A 14,428-nucleotide genomic window follows, 5' to 3' on the forward strand; every position below is an offset into this window, starting at 1 on the left:
CTTGAATGGTCAGTGCCTACAGTGTTTGCTGGACCTGGAGGCAGGAGCTGGGACACCCTCCAGTCTGGGCGATACAGGTCAAAGTCTTTTGGTTAATGGTAAATCACCAACAGTGGCCAGGGTACGGTGAAATGGGCACTCTTCAGGGAGTGCCCTGAAATTGTTCTAGACCTTTTTTGGAAATCAACTTTGCAGCACACGTCAAGAGCCTTGAAACCTGTCCATGCCCTTTGTTAATTCCACTTCTGGAAATCTCTCCTAAGGAAATAATTCCAAATATAGAAAAGGTTCTTTGCATAGACGTTCATCATAAAACTCTATGCAACAGGTCTAGAGACAGCTCAGAATGCCACAACAGATGATATTAAGGACACAGGATATATCTATCAATGGACTCTAAGTTCCATAGAACAGGAACAATGTCTGATTACAACCACTGTATCCCCACAGCTAACATAGTGTCTGACATATTTGTTTAATGAATAAACAAGTGAATAAAAATTTGTATCAGGTTAAACAAAAAAGATATAAAACAATCCTTAAATATGATATATAAGTTCCCATATGGACACACTATGCTCTCAACCATTTTTTAAAAAAACAGACATATGTATATGACTATGCATATGAAAACTTTTAAAATGACTCCCCAAAATGTAAACAGTGATTATGTCTGAGTGGTGGAACTCCTGATAATTTCCTTTTTTCAATTTTATTTTTGTGTATATTGTATATCTTTCAGAATGAATATGATTACTTTTATAATGGAAAAAAAAAGGCCACATCAATACTTTAAAAAAGAAAGGCTAGCATTAGGCAGGGTTTTAGCACTCACAGCCAGGACGTGATAAAGTTTTGCATCTTCCAAGGGTTCCCAGTCAGTCTTTGTGGTATGAGTCTCCAATTCCAGCCATGATCCTCCTCTGTAAGATGGGTTCCTCCCACAATGGGTGGCAGAGGGTCCACTTGCTGGCTAGAGATGCCCTCCCACCCCACCCCCACCCCCAGGAGCTAGAGATACTGAGGGGTACTGACTTTCACTGGGGCAGTTTCTACACTTGTAAGCGGCCATCAAAAATGATATCTAGGCCGGGCACGGTGGCTCGTGCCTGTAATCCCAGCACTTTGGAAGTCAGAGCAGAGCGGATCACCTGAGGTCAGGAGTTCGAGACCAGCCTGGCCAATATAGTGAAACCCCATCTCTACTAAAAATACAAAAAAAAAAAAAAATAGCTGGGTGTGGTGGCAGGCACCTGTAATCCCAGTTACACAGGAGGCTGAGGCAGGAGAATTGCTTGAATCCGGGAGGCAGAAGCTGCAGTGAGCCGAGATCGTGCCATTGCACTCCAGCCTGGGCAGCATGAATGAAACTCCTTCTCAAAAAAAAAAAAAAAAAAGATATCCAGCAAGATGAAAAACTGTTGATGATACAGTTTTAAGTGAAATAGAGCAGAATACAAAAAGCCATGTTCACTAAGAACATATCTATGCAAACTATGCACATGGCAAATATTTATCAAAAGAATGAAAAAGCCTCACAAAAAATATGACCACATGCAGCCAGAGATGAGACAGACAACCAAAACTGAATGCACCTTTTCAGCAATAACAATTTTAGAGACGTTCCCAGAACTAGGATGGGTGTCTACAGTTGCTTACCCAGTGTCTCTAGGCTCCAGGGCAACCTGTTTCTTAGAGCAGAGCTTCTCAAACTTTAATGTGCACACAATTAACCTGGGATCCTGATAAAACATGGATTTGGATTCAATCGAGCTGGGCTGGCAACAAGGACTCTGAATATCTACAAGCTCCAGGTGATGCTGGGGCACAGAACACACTCAACGAGGCTTCTACCCACTACCCCAATTCTTAGCACCAAACACTTTCCCCAGAGGCCTAGCCTGGCCCTCCGTCCTCAAGCATGTCTGCACCCGAAATCATCTTTGTCCCCAGCATCTTGGCACCATCGAGACTAATAATGAGAAGCAACTCCAGGCACTTGCGTGGGATCCAGGGGGGGCCTGAGGCCCCCAATTCCTTGGGAAGCTTGAACAATGACATCTTTCTGGGGTGATGTGAAGACAAAAGTGACTCCATCTTGGATGCTAATTTGCCCATGTTGACCTCTGATTAGCCCCAGTCCCATGAATGCCTCCTGACTCCTACTTTATTTACTGTCCCGAGTGTAAGAATATGTACTCCTGCTTTTAGATCAAAGCAAGCTTGATGTTATCATGCAAATTCTGGGCTATGATGCACATGGCGTTCTTGCCTGCTCTGGCACACTACCTTTCACTGTCTTGCTGGAGCATGTATATCCTTTTCCCTTGGTATATAAGCCTTGGGTCCGAGAGTAACAGTGCAGAGATCTGCCTGTCTTGTGGCCACCCGAGACCACCCTTCTGCTTAAAAGTTCCCTCAATAAATCACTCAATACCAACAAACTGGAATTGTCTGCCTCCTTCTTTGGTCTCTTGGCTCCTTTGGCATTTGGGGGTTGCTTTGTGCATGTGGGCTTTTCACAAAATAGATGGGTCCTGGAGCCTGGGCTTCGCTGGCAGGTGGTCACCTGGAGCAGCCAGCAGCAGATGGCACCACAGGACAAGCACAAACTGTGTCCAAGAGAGTGGCTCAAGAAATCTGCCCAAAATGCAACACAAAAATGAACAAAGGAACTGAATGGGAGATGTGACCAAAAGAAGCGATAAGACAAACAGCTCCAGGAAGGGAGCTGCTGGCTCAAAGAGCACTTGTCTTGGGCGTCAGTTCCACCGGTTCTTGGTCAGGGGTGAGAGCCCTGTGCCAGACCCCCTGTGCAGAACCTATGCCGGCTTATGATGAGGCTCTTCCAGGGCTCCAGCACATGAATACCCTGCCCTGGGAGGCTATAGTAGGCCAGCCACTGTCCACTCTGCTGGAGGGTCAGTCTGAGCCAACAGAACCATGCGGAGACATCCCATCCAATGCAGCCCAGGAGCAGTCTTGACATTTCTTTCCCTGCAAGGACAGGCTGTCTGGTCCACACATAGATGAAGCCTTGGGCCTGGTTCAGCATCCAGAGGACTAGGCCATAACCCCCAAGGTAAGATATTCACACTCATTGGAGCCCTTTCTCCTTTTTCCCTGGATGGCTGGAGGAAGGGGACCCCTGCTTTTTTCAGCCAGTGCCCCATGAAGTTAGACTCCCAGGACTCCCTGCCCCTGATCCTACTTAAGGCCACTGGGATGCCCAATACCCTGAGGAAGCTTTGAAAGATACGTGGCACATTATCTGGGGCAAGTCAGCTCAGTGGTCAGAGCACAGAGTGAAGGAGGCTGCAGCCATAGCCTTGAGTTCTGGAGGCCTCTGTAGTGGGTCAACAGTGGGGAGAGCCACAGAGTCTCGGTCCAGCTACTGTATCAAATGAGGTCCTGGGAGGCAAGGAAGGGCAGGCAGGAGACTATGGCTGCAGCAGCCTGAGCCCTGGCCCCCTTCCCATGCTGGACTCCTGTCCAGCACCAAGCATTCAGCAGTGAGTGGCACCTTTACCATCAACCCACCATGGAAAACTTCCCTGGAGCTCTCTCCTTGTGCCAGGGCCTGTCCACGGCATGTAAGACACAAGCCCCATGATGATATGGATTTCACCTGCAAGGCGCTTGCCATCTCATCGAGGAGAGGAACTTGCAGGCTGATTTCCATGTAAGGTGGAAGACACAGTGATAGAGAAAAGGGATGGAGTAGGAAGTGAGTCCTGGAATTCCTGCTGCAGAGGGCTGTAAGCCAAGACTACTGCATCTATTCTCTTCAGCTGGATGCGCTAATGATCTAACAGTAATCCCACTGCTTTGCATCCACAGAATTCTTTACTTCTGAAGCGCCTCCACACACCATCTCTCACAGAGGTGAAGAGTTGACCAAGGTCTAGAGCTCTGACTCCAAGCGCTCCTTCCCTCACCCCACAGTGGCCCCGTGGTCTCAATGGTGGAGGTGAAATCCCTGGGTTCCCAGGCCAGGCATCTGTTGCTGTGTCACCAGAATGAACCCTGCCTGCTGCCAGCAGACATCTCCGGCTCTGGCATCTTTCAGCTCAAGCTGCAAGGCTTACTGTGACCTCTGGAATCTGTGCTCAGAATTCTCCCAGGAACAAACAGCTGAAGTATCAAAATGCCAGTCTTCACGATGCAAATGGATGCAAAAACAGCTCTTGCCAGCCTATCTGGACCCCAGAAAGCCAGGAATGCTGGGGTGCCACCCCAGCTTGCAGTGTGCCCACTTAGCTAAGTGAAAGAGCCTGGCAAGGGACATGGCAGGGAGAAGACCTAGACCTGGTTAAATGGGATTGGACCTGCCACTTAGCCTCAGGGACCCTTTGGAGACTTCCGTATGTACTGTGGACAGGGGCAGATGCTCCGACTCCTCCAGGGGGACGCTCTGCTGGCAAGTCAGCACCAGGGCCTTGATCTCCTTCTTGAAGTTGGTGTTGAGAAAGCCATAGATGAATGGGTTGACACAGGTGGAGGCCATGGCAAGCAAGTGGCACACTAAGAAGATGAGGTTCCCATGGCAGATGGGGATGGCCTCATGGTGCCAGTCTTCCAGGCTGTTGAACACATGCAGAGGCAGCCAGAGCACAGCAAAGGCCACCACCATCACCACCAGCACCACATTGACCTGCTTCATGTGCCCAGCTCGCAAGCTGTAGGTGCCCTTGTGAAACACGCGCCCCTGCCTCTGCAGGCGCCGGTAGATGCGTGCATAACAGACCAGAATGAAGCCCAGTGGGAGGCAGTACTGGAAGAGGAGCAGGAAGGTGGTGTAGATGGTGCGGTGGTGAGCCAGTGGCCAGGACTCGGTACAGACCACCTTATCCGCCAGGAACTCCAGAGCCTTGGAGTGGTTCTTGTGGAAGACATTCTCCAGGATGCTGTTGGCCAGGAAGGGCAGGGAGAGGACACAGGCAATGACCCAGATGAGCACAATCCCCAGGTAGGCCTGTGAGATGCTGGGCTTCCAGCCTGTTGGGTTGATGATGAGCTGATGCCTCTCCAGGGCCACGAGGACAAGCGAGAGGATGGAGACCGTCACCGACATGCACTGGATGAAGGCCGACATCTTGCAGAGGGTCTCTCCAAAGATCCAGTAGTCCATGACGGTGTAGACGGCAGTCAGCGGCTGGCAGAGGAGGCACATGAGGAAGTCAGAGAAGGCTAGGTTGGCGATAAGCAGGTTGGTCACGTTGGCTTTCTCCTTCTGCCTCACAGTCACACACATCAGGCAGAGGTTACCCAGGACCCCCACGACAGTCTCAATGCTGTAGGAAGTGACGACGAAGACCATCATGTCCACGGAATCCTGGCAATGTTCAGAGAAGTTGTATGGGGTGCCCAGGGGTTTGCTTCTGTTTTCACCTTGTGGAGATTTTGGGAGCAGCAAGGCCAGGAGGTGAGAGGTGTTCATAGTGGATGTGAAAAGATTCCCGGACTCCTGAACTAAGTGATACACTTGAGGGATGACGCCTACAAGGCAAACAGACAAACAATACTCAGGGATCATGCCCAGGGTAGAATCCAGAGAGGAGCAGGGCCGGGTAGAAAGGCTCTCAGCTGCTTCCAACCCAAGGCTGGTATCTGGAGGGGCTATTACCTAAGGCTCATGGTGAGACATTGGCATCCAATGATTGCTACCTTGTTAGAAGCACTTGTTGCATGCTGGGTACTGTACTCAGCACTTTCGTCTATTAGCTAGTTTATTCCTAGAGGTAGATATTATCAATCCGTTTCATAGATGAGGAATCTAAGACCCTGAGATGGAAAGCAACTTGCCCATAGTCACACAGCTAATTAGTAACAGGGCCGAGTTACAAACTCAGGTCATCTAATGCCAGAACTTGTTCTACTAATTCCCTCCGGCCTCAGGATGAGGCTGTTCTGATGATAAAGAAGTTGGAGTGCTGTATGCAGAGTTTAGTGACGGAATCGTTCAGGGAACATGGGTAGAATGCCCCTTGTCACATTTTATCTGAATGGAGACAGCAATAAATGCCACTCTGCACAGGATTGCTTGTGTCCTTCCACGGCACCCCATTCCCTTCAAGATAGAGCTAAAGCCTCGGGGATCCACAATCAGTGCACCCTCCTGGTCTCAGCCCCTCCCTGCCCTGGTAGCCTTGTTTTTTAGGTGATACCTGGCAAAATTGAAGACTGCCCAGTATGCAAAGCCTGGCTCATCAGCACACCAGCTTCTTCCTACCACCCACCATGTGCACATACATACCTGGCCAAAGTCACAGGTGCCCAGTGCCCTACACAGAACCCACTCCATGACTATGTTCAAGTCACTTGATGCAGTGTGCAGCTCACAAGCACACCAGACTCTTCCACATCTCTATGCCGTGGTACAGGCTGTCCCTTCCCCGAGGACCTCCTCAGCACAACGGACCCCCTGCCAAGACTGAGTTGGAATTTAGACTCCAGAGTTCCCCCGTGTTAGTGCCAATGATGGATGTTTTGCATGGGAAGAACCATACCACTACATACATCATTGTGACTCACCTCTCAGATTCTCTAGTCATTATTAATCCCACAGGGTTGCAGTTCTCAACCTTCAGTAAACATCAGAATCATTCTAGAAGCATGTTGAAAGTGCAGATCCCAGGGCCCTTCCACCAGGAGATGTAGTTAAGTGAATCCAGGATGGGGGCCGGAATCTGTATTTAACAAGTAGACTATGTGATTCTGATGCACATGGCCCTTGGACCCCATCTTGTAAAACACTATAGCAGAAAACCCTATTTGAGATATTCTTTAAGTCTCATATCATGGCCATATGTATTTTTTACATGATCAATTGCTATGTTAAGGCAGTTTTTGCAGAGCACAAGGCCAAAATCAACCAGAGCTCAGTAAACTCTATTTGTCGGCTGTCATGAATGTCACTCACTGTGCATCTGATCTACTTATAAAGATGAGTTTCTGAGGTCAGGACTTCAACACCTGCCTGGCCAACATGGTGAAACCCCGTCTCCACTGAAAATACAAAAATTAGCCAAGTGTGGTGGTGCATGCCTGTAGTCCCAGCTACATGGGAGGCTGAAGCAGGAGAATCACTTGAACCTGGGAGGCGGAGGTTGCAGTCAGCAGAGAGTGCACCACTACACTCCAGCCTGGGCAACAGAGCGAGACTCTGTCTCAAAAAAAAAAAAAAAAAGTCTCATTTGGTCATTTAAAAGATCAAGCTGTGAATTCACCTGATAGTTTACAGTCTGGTTATTTAGGAACCAGATCTCGAAGGCAGGAAGATTTCTCCAGCACTATGGTCTTCTGGCAAAAAGGGCCATTTGGGGCTGAACATGGCAAAATAAACTATTCCTGAGCCAAACACAGGGCCCAATATAAGATAAAGAGCAGTCCCAGCTGCATGAACCTGTGGCAGAGGCACTGCACTCAGAAACAGCAAATGGGCCAGAACCCAAGGCTCTGGGTGACCATCAGCAAGGCTTGGCCAGTAGTGTGGAGAAACACCATTCATCCCAAACCAACCACCTAAAGCAGGATCAGAGTGGAAGGACTGGGCTGGGAGGGCTCCAGAAAACGCTCACTGCTTCATTCACCCACTCAATAAGTGTGTGTCAAGCCCTGGGCTAGAAACAAGGGCTGCAAAGATGACTTATACAGTCATGGCCCTCCCAGAGCAGAGGGGCTGACCAGCACGAATGCAGATGGAACTCATTGCCATTGCCAACACCAATATGAAAGAGAGGCCTGTGAGTTGAGAGATCAGAGAAGGAGCAGGGAGCAGGGAGGTGAGAGAAGAGGTGGCAGTGGTACAGGGCTCAAAGGCTGAAGAGGAGTCAACCAGCCAAAGGGACAGGGAGAGGAGGGAACTCGAAGTGCAAGGAACAGCATGTGCAAAGGCACAGAGGCAGGAAGGAGCAGAGCCTGCTGGGAAAAGTAAGCAGAATAAGAGGTTCCAGGGTGGCAGATGATGAAGCCGGAGTGGTGGGCCAGACCAGCAAGGTCAGGTCCATTCCAGTAAGATCACTTGGATATAGAAGATGGATTGGCAGAGAGGGCCAAGACAGGAGGAGGAGGAGCACTGAAAAGGTGGTGTTGGGCATCTGCCTGGGGCTGCTGGGCTTGGGGTACACTGACCAGTGAGGACCAGGGGACCTCAAGTCCCTCAGGCACACCCAAGGGGGTGGCGAGTGTATGAGGGGGAGGGTAGATTATTACGCAAGGTCAGTAAAATGGTGTCTCTGCATTTTGTCCCCAGGCAGCTCTCCAGATACAAAAACTAGAACCAGCTGCAAGCCCCAGCAGGGACCCCCTGCAGCCTGCCTTCCCAGTCAATCAGAGGAAAATTAATGAATCATACACACAATGCTAATCTCCCAGTGGGGTTAGAATAGGGAAGGCCCTTTGCTTTGTCTCCTGAAATCTCAGCAAAAGCTACTATATCCTAATGCCCATAGCGCCCAGACACCTCAGATGCACCCCTTACCTCCTTGGCTTGCAGCTTACAGGGTGCGGATGGGGCCGCACATGTCTCAGGTGAGGAGACTGAGGTCCACAGTGGGGGTAGGATGCTCCCCAGATCCAGTGTGACTCTCTGCGCCCCGGGCCAAGGGCAGGCAGCGCGCCCGGCTTCCCGGAGGGTTCCTACCGGGGCCCACTCGGCCCCGCCCCCGGCCGCACTCCTGTGCCCAGGAGGCACCAGGCGCGGGGCAGAGCCGCGCCTGCTTCACCTGCTCCTGCTGCCCCGATGCTGCCTGCGTGCGGAGTGGAGCGGCTGCTAAGCTCCCGCCTGCGCCCGCCCAGCCTGCCCCTTGCGCCCGCCCACGAGAGCGCTCCAGCCGCCCGCCTGCCCCGGGACCCCAGCACTCGCCCTGGGGAGCCGCATCTTGAGCCCCCAAGGCCTGCCCGGAGCTGCAGCCCCGCCTGCGTGTGTCTCTCACACCCACCTCAACCCTGGATACAGGCAGGCTGGAGCTGCGCTGTCTTTCTCTTTCTTTCTTTTCTTTCTTTCTTTCTTTCTTTCTTTCTTTTTCTTTCTTTCTTTCTTTCTTTCTTTCTTTCTTTCTTTCTTTCTTTCTTTCTTTCTTTCTTTCTTTCTTTCTTTCTTTCTTTCTTTCTCTCTCTCTCTCTCTCCCTCCCCCTCCCTCTCTCCCTCCCTTTCTCTTTCTCTAGGAGTGTTTCTCTCTGTCTAGGGGTGTGTGCGTCTGCCTGTCTCTCTCTCTGCCTCAGTTTCCTCATCCATGAAATGGGTATAAAAAGACCTGCCTTTCATAAGTTCGTCCAGAAACATTACTTGCAGACCTCCTATGAGCCTGGCTCTCCTGCTGGGCACCAGAGCTGGACAAGACAGGCTCCCTGTCATTGGTTCCTTCTGGAGCTCTCAGCCCTGGGGGAGAAGACAGACAGGGTACAAGGAAAGAGGGAAATAAATTATTACAGGGGGTGAGATGCTGTGAGCAAATGGGTTCGATAGGCCAGATGGATGGCACAGCCACGGCAAAAGCCCTGAGGCTGGGAGCATTCAGCCCCTGGAGACCAGGGGAGGGCAGTGTGGCTGAGAATGTCAGCCAGGGTGAGGGAAGGAGATGGGCATCCAGGGTGTGAGTGAAAACTCAGGGTGGGCCCTGGAAGTGGAGTGTCTTATCTCAGGCAGTCCCAAGGTTGTGGCGATGAGAATTCAATGAGAATGATCACTTTCTCCTTTGGAGCTGAGATGCACACGACTTGGCTGTAATGGAACAGCTTTGTTTACAAGGGCTGCTCCTGTTTTGAATACACTAGCTTATAATTCCCTGCCCCCCATCCCCACATGGCAAAGTCACATGTGCGCTTAGAGGACCTCCTGAGAGTAACAGATCTGCTTCAAGAGCACCTCCTAAACACTGGACATACACACCTGTCCAGTGAACCTCCTGTGGCTCCCCATGGAAATGTACCCATGAAGTCATGGCAGTGGTCCCTCTAGAATGGCAGCTGCCGTTTGTAGTGCATAGACTCTGCAGACACGACCTTAGTTAATCATCACAACAGCTCTGAGAGGTGGGCATTTTTATTCCCATCGTGCTGATGAAGCAAAGTGACACTCAGTGGTTGAGCAACTTGCCCAAAGTCACTCAGCTAAGAAACAGCCAGATCCAGGATGCGAACCCACCTGCCAAGCACCCAGGCCTCTGCTCACCATCGCTGTAGACTGGCACCTGTCATCTCTTCTTTCTGGACCATGCTCCTTCCTGTCTTAACTACCTGGAAAGCTGCTGCTCCTCCGTTGCACCCCAGCTCCGATGTCCCTGCTGCCATGACAAATTCCTACCACCCTCCCATGCTCTGCTGCAGAGGCAGATGTAGCAGCCTAGTTGGTTGTCTGCCTGAGCACCTTTGTCTCCCCACTCCCCTATGTCTAGGTCACAGCTCTTGTCTCCGCCTCCAGATCCCAGCACAAGTCCACACACAGCATCTGACAAAGAAAGAAAGGAAGAAAGGAAGACGGAGGGAGGGAGGGAGGGAGGGAGGACATTTAAGAAGACCTGATTGTAATGGTAGCTTCCAGACATGTAAAATCAGAGAACATTGCTTGACCAGAAACTGCTCAACTCCAGCTGGGAGCTCTATGGACACCCGTCCTCTGTGCAGGCAAGAACGCAGCCACTGTCACCTCTTTCTTGCAGGGCAGCTGTGTGGGGTCTGGATTTGCTGGTAAGCCCTTGGAGGCAAGCTTCCACATAGACACATTTGAGAACTACTGCCCAAGGCACGCAGCCTGAACCCTAGCTCTTGTGGGTCAGAGAACAGCAGAAGAGCTGAAATGGTGGTAAAAGCAGCAAACAGCTCCCATGCCAGGCAGAAGCATGTGAACCTGCCCTTAGTCCATCCTCATGCCTAACTGGTGTGGTGTGATCATCCCATCTCACAGGCGAGAAAACTGAGCCTCAAAGAAGTAGAGTGTCTTGTCTCAGCCAGCCAACTTGTAGATGGTAGGGCTGGACTTTCAATCCAAAGTCCAAGCTCTTCCTTCAGGACCATAATGCCCAGGAGAGGGGTAGGTAGCTCTTCCTAGCAGACATTTCAGGTTAAACCAATACTCCCAGAGTTGGCTGCCAGACCCTTTGCCTCTGCTAGGGAAAGGAGACAGCACCCTCTGGAGGCAGCAGAGCCCTGCACCAATCATAGCCAGAGCACTTGAAGCTCCTCAAGAAAGCAGTCTGTAAGAAAGAACTGGGAGCTGCTGTTCTTCCCCCTTGCTGGAGTCCAGGGTCCGGAGCACAGCCTGAGAGGCTCTGCCAGTCAGCCAGGCTGCATTCTGCCATCTCTGGGGAAGGGGCTAGGTAGGATTTTCCTTCTGCCATAAAAGTGGCTGGCTGGTGTGACCTGCTGGAGACTGATTCTCCTAAATAGCTTAGTGACAGGTTCCCTTCCCACCCCATCAGGAATGTTCCTCATGAATCACCCGGAAGTCAGACAGGCGCACGACTCCCTCAGGTGTGTGCAGCGCTCCACATGACCCCTCTGAACCTTAGTCCACTGCATGCTCAGTATTCCCCCTGGTCCTATGAGGAAGCTGAAGATCAGCTAGTCAGGGGATGGATAGACCCCAGGCACCCTCCTTACTGTAAATTTGCTGGGATTTGGAATCAGGCCCATTCACAGTTGCTTACACCACATTGAGAGTCAGTGTGGTGACTGGTCACAAGCCGGGCACAGAAGCCATCTCGCATTGCCCCAGATTCTCATCTGCAAAGCGGAGCTAATAATGAAGTTTGCCTCGGGAGATGTTGTGGCAAGAAATGAGTTGAGATGAGAATGGCTCTCCACACAGTTATGGGCAAGAAACACCCTGCAGAGCTGTGGCTATAAGCATTCCTGTGTCCTGCATGCCTGCCCACCTCCCTGAGCCTCTGCCCCAGAGCTAATGGGCTGTCCTGACCAATTCTAGCTGGAAACCTCTCCAAACCCTCATCACAACCCATACATCTCACCTGGACAGTCCTAAGAGGCCCTGCAAGCTCAGCCATGGTGAGCACCTCCTAGACACTGGACAGACATACACAACTTTCCAGTGAAACCTCCTGTGGCTCCCCTTGGAAATGTCCCCATGGAGTCATGGCAGTGGTCCCTCTAGGATGGGTCCCTCTGAAATCAGTCTGACTCTATTCCTCTTTCAGCCCTTCTAGTGCTGCCTCCCCCAGACTCATTCTGCATGTAAACTCTCCATTTTCAGGGAGTATGGTTGAGTTTCTCAGATCCAGGCTTGTGTAGATGTTGCTTCCACAGCCTGAACTCATCAAGCTCTCCATTCTCAGAGACCCATCCCATACAAACAGCTCCCTGAGAAATGTCCTTGGCCATCCCTGCCCGCAACCTGTGCATTCTGAAGGGCAGCTGCCAAGCATGGTCCACTCACATATAGCTAGCTCCCGGAAGCTGTCCTACTTTTTTCATGGAAGGCTATAGCAGAGGGAAGCCACATCAGCTATCCGGGGAAACCAGTTTATTTTCCAGTACTTATAACAGAGAACCAAAGATCCTCACACATTTAGAAAATCAACAGCACAAAGGAGATAGGTCAAGATGAATAAACAAAATAACTGACCCCAAAAGAAGTTGAAATAACTTAGGGAATAGAAAATAACTTTAAGAGACCAAAACTTCCTTTAATGCCTAAATTAGAGAAATTACTGAATCCATATAACAAGAGCAGATTGCCATGAAATAAGACAGACCAAGAAAGCAAGAAAGAATCCTTGAAAACTAAGCATGACTACTGAAATTTGAAAACACATCGTTAGAAGGGATGGGAGAACCAGCTTAGGAAATATCCCATAATGTAGAGCAAAAACACAGAAAGATGGAAAACTTCAGAGCTAAAATAAGAGACATGGATGATTAACACTAATGACCCATCATCCAATTACTAAAATTTACAGGAAGGAAAAATCAAGACAATGAAAGGCAGCATATCAGTCATAGTCTGCACAGGACACATAATTCACCCCCAGATTGTCAAACAAAGGGACTTTAATAAAAAGGTAACTTACAGAGGTGTGGGAAGGGTTAAAGGAAAGAAACAAGAAATGGTGAGGCACCCAGAGACTGGCAGAAGACAGAAGCAATCACCACCCTACAGCTAAAAGAACAAAAGGAGAAAACCACATTACCACAGCCAGAGGACTGCAGAGGAAGGGCCCCCAGTGGGAGCTTCTGTAGTGTGGAGGCATGCCACCGCCTCCAGACAGCATCGAAGCAAGGGGAAGTAGAAAAGAATTCTACCAACCTCTCTCTCCTTCCACTTCCAGTCTCCTGTCAGTCCCTCCCATTGACCAAACCCAACTGGAGCCCTGCCAGCAAAGGAGCCATCAGCTTTCCCTGGCACAGGGAAGAGCAGAGAACCACAGTAGAGAGTGCATCTGGGTGGGGTGTGAGCAAAATAGTCAACACATAGAATCATCAATAGCAAGAGTATTCCAGAGCTACAGATTAAAAGGAAGCCCGGGGAACTGCTCCACACCTAGACAGATACTGCAAAATTTCAAAACAGCAAAAAAAAAAAAAAAAAAAAAAAAGAAGATTCTAAAATGTTCCATGGGTGGGAGCAGGAAGAGAAAGGTTGCCTACAAAGGAAAGGAGAGACAGAGACCATTCTCAGTCTTGTCAACAACAGAGGATGATGGAAGACTCTGAATTTTTAGGACTCCTGGAAATATATTTTGAACCTAAAATGCTCATCTCAGCCATAATATCAAGTGTAAGGGTAGAATAAGGATATTTCTAAACTTGCAAGCTTACATTTCCTGAATCCTTTCTGAGAGAGTTCATTAAGGAAGTGTATTAGTCTATTTTCACACTGCTATAAAGAACTACCTAAGACTGGGTAATTTATAAACAAAGCAGGTTTAATTGACTCACAGTTCCACATGGCTGGGGAGGCCTCAGAAAACTTACAACCATGGCACAGGGGGAAGCAAGGTACATCTTACATGGCGGCAGGAGAGAGGCTGGGGACTCCCAAACACTTTTAAACCATCAGATCTCGTGGAAACTTACCATCATGAGAACAGCATGAGGTAAACTGCCCCCATAATCCGATTACCTCCCACCAGGTACCTCCCTCGGCATGTGGAGATGACAATTAGAGATGAGATTTGGGTGGGGACACAGAGCCAAACCATATTAGAAGGTACTCCAGCACAACTGGTATAAAATCAAGCAAGGAGAGATGAGGTCAAAGAAGTGGTTGAACAGGCCCAGGAGCCTGGGATTTTCTTTCCCTACGCAAATAGTAAACCCGCATTACTGTATTTCTAGGGGAATTACAGGGATCAATGCCATGATTAAACACATGAAAGATGCAGGGACAGGGAGGCCTGTCACATTTCTGCCCACTTGGCTCACCTCTTTAGCTCTTTAGCCTGTGCAGGAAGTTGCTGAATCTTGGAGA

General features: G+C 49.8%; 1 protein-coding gene across 1 annotated transcript; it reads right to left on the minus strand.

Annotated features, from left to right (window-relative positions):
- Positions 1 to 403: 403 nt before the first annotated feature.
- On the minus strand, positions 404 to 8,763 carry LOC101141797 (neuropeptide Y receptor type 4-2). Its single transcript, XM_004049354.5, has 3 exons — positions 8,483 to 8,763; positions 6,535 to 6,689; positions 404 to 5,499 (listed from the first exon to the last, which is right to left on the minus strand). Exon 3 carries the CDS (start codon positions 5,438 to 5,440, stop codon positions 4,313 to 4,315), a length of 1,128 nt encoding a protein of 375 aa, XP_004049402.5. The 5' UTR covers positions 5,441 to 5,499; positions 6,535 to 6,689; positions 8,483 to 8,763; the 3' UTR covers positions 404 to 4,312.
- Positions 8,764 to 14,428: the final 5,665 nt, after the last annotated feature.

This window comes from Gorilla gorilla, chromosome 8 (genome assembly GCF_029281585.2).
Source record: "Gorilla gorilla gorilla isolate KB3781 chromosome 8, NHGRI_mGorGor1-v2.1_pri, whole genome shotgun sequence".
NCBI lineage: Eukaryota > Metazoa > Chordata > Mammalia > Primates > Hominidae > Gorilla > Gorilla gorilla.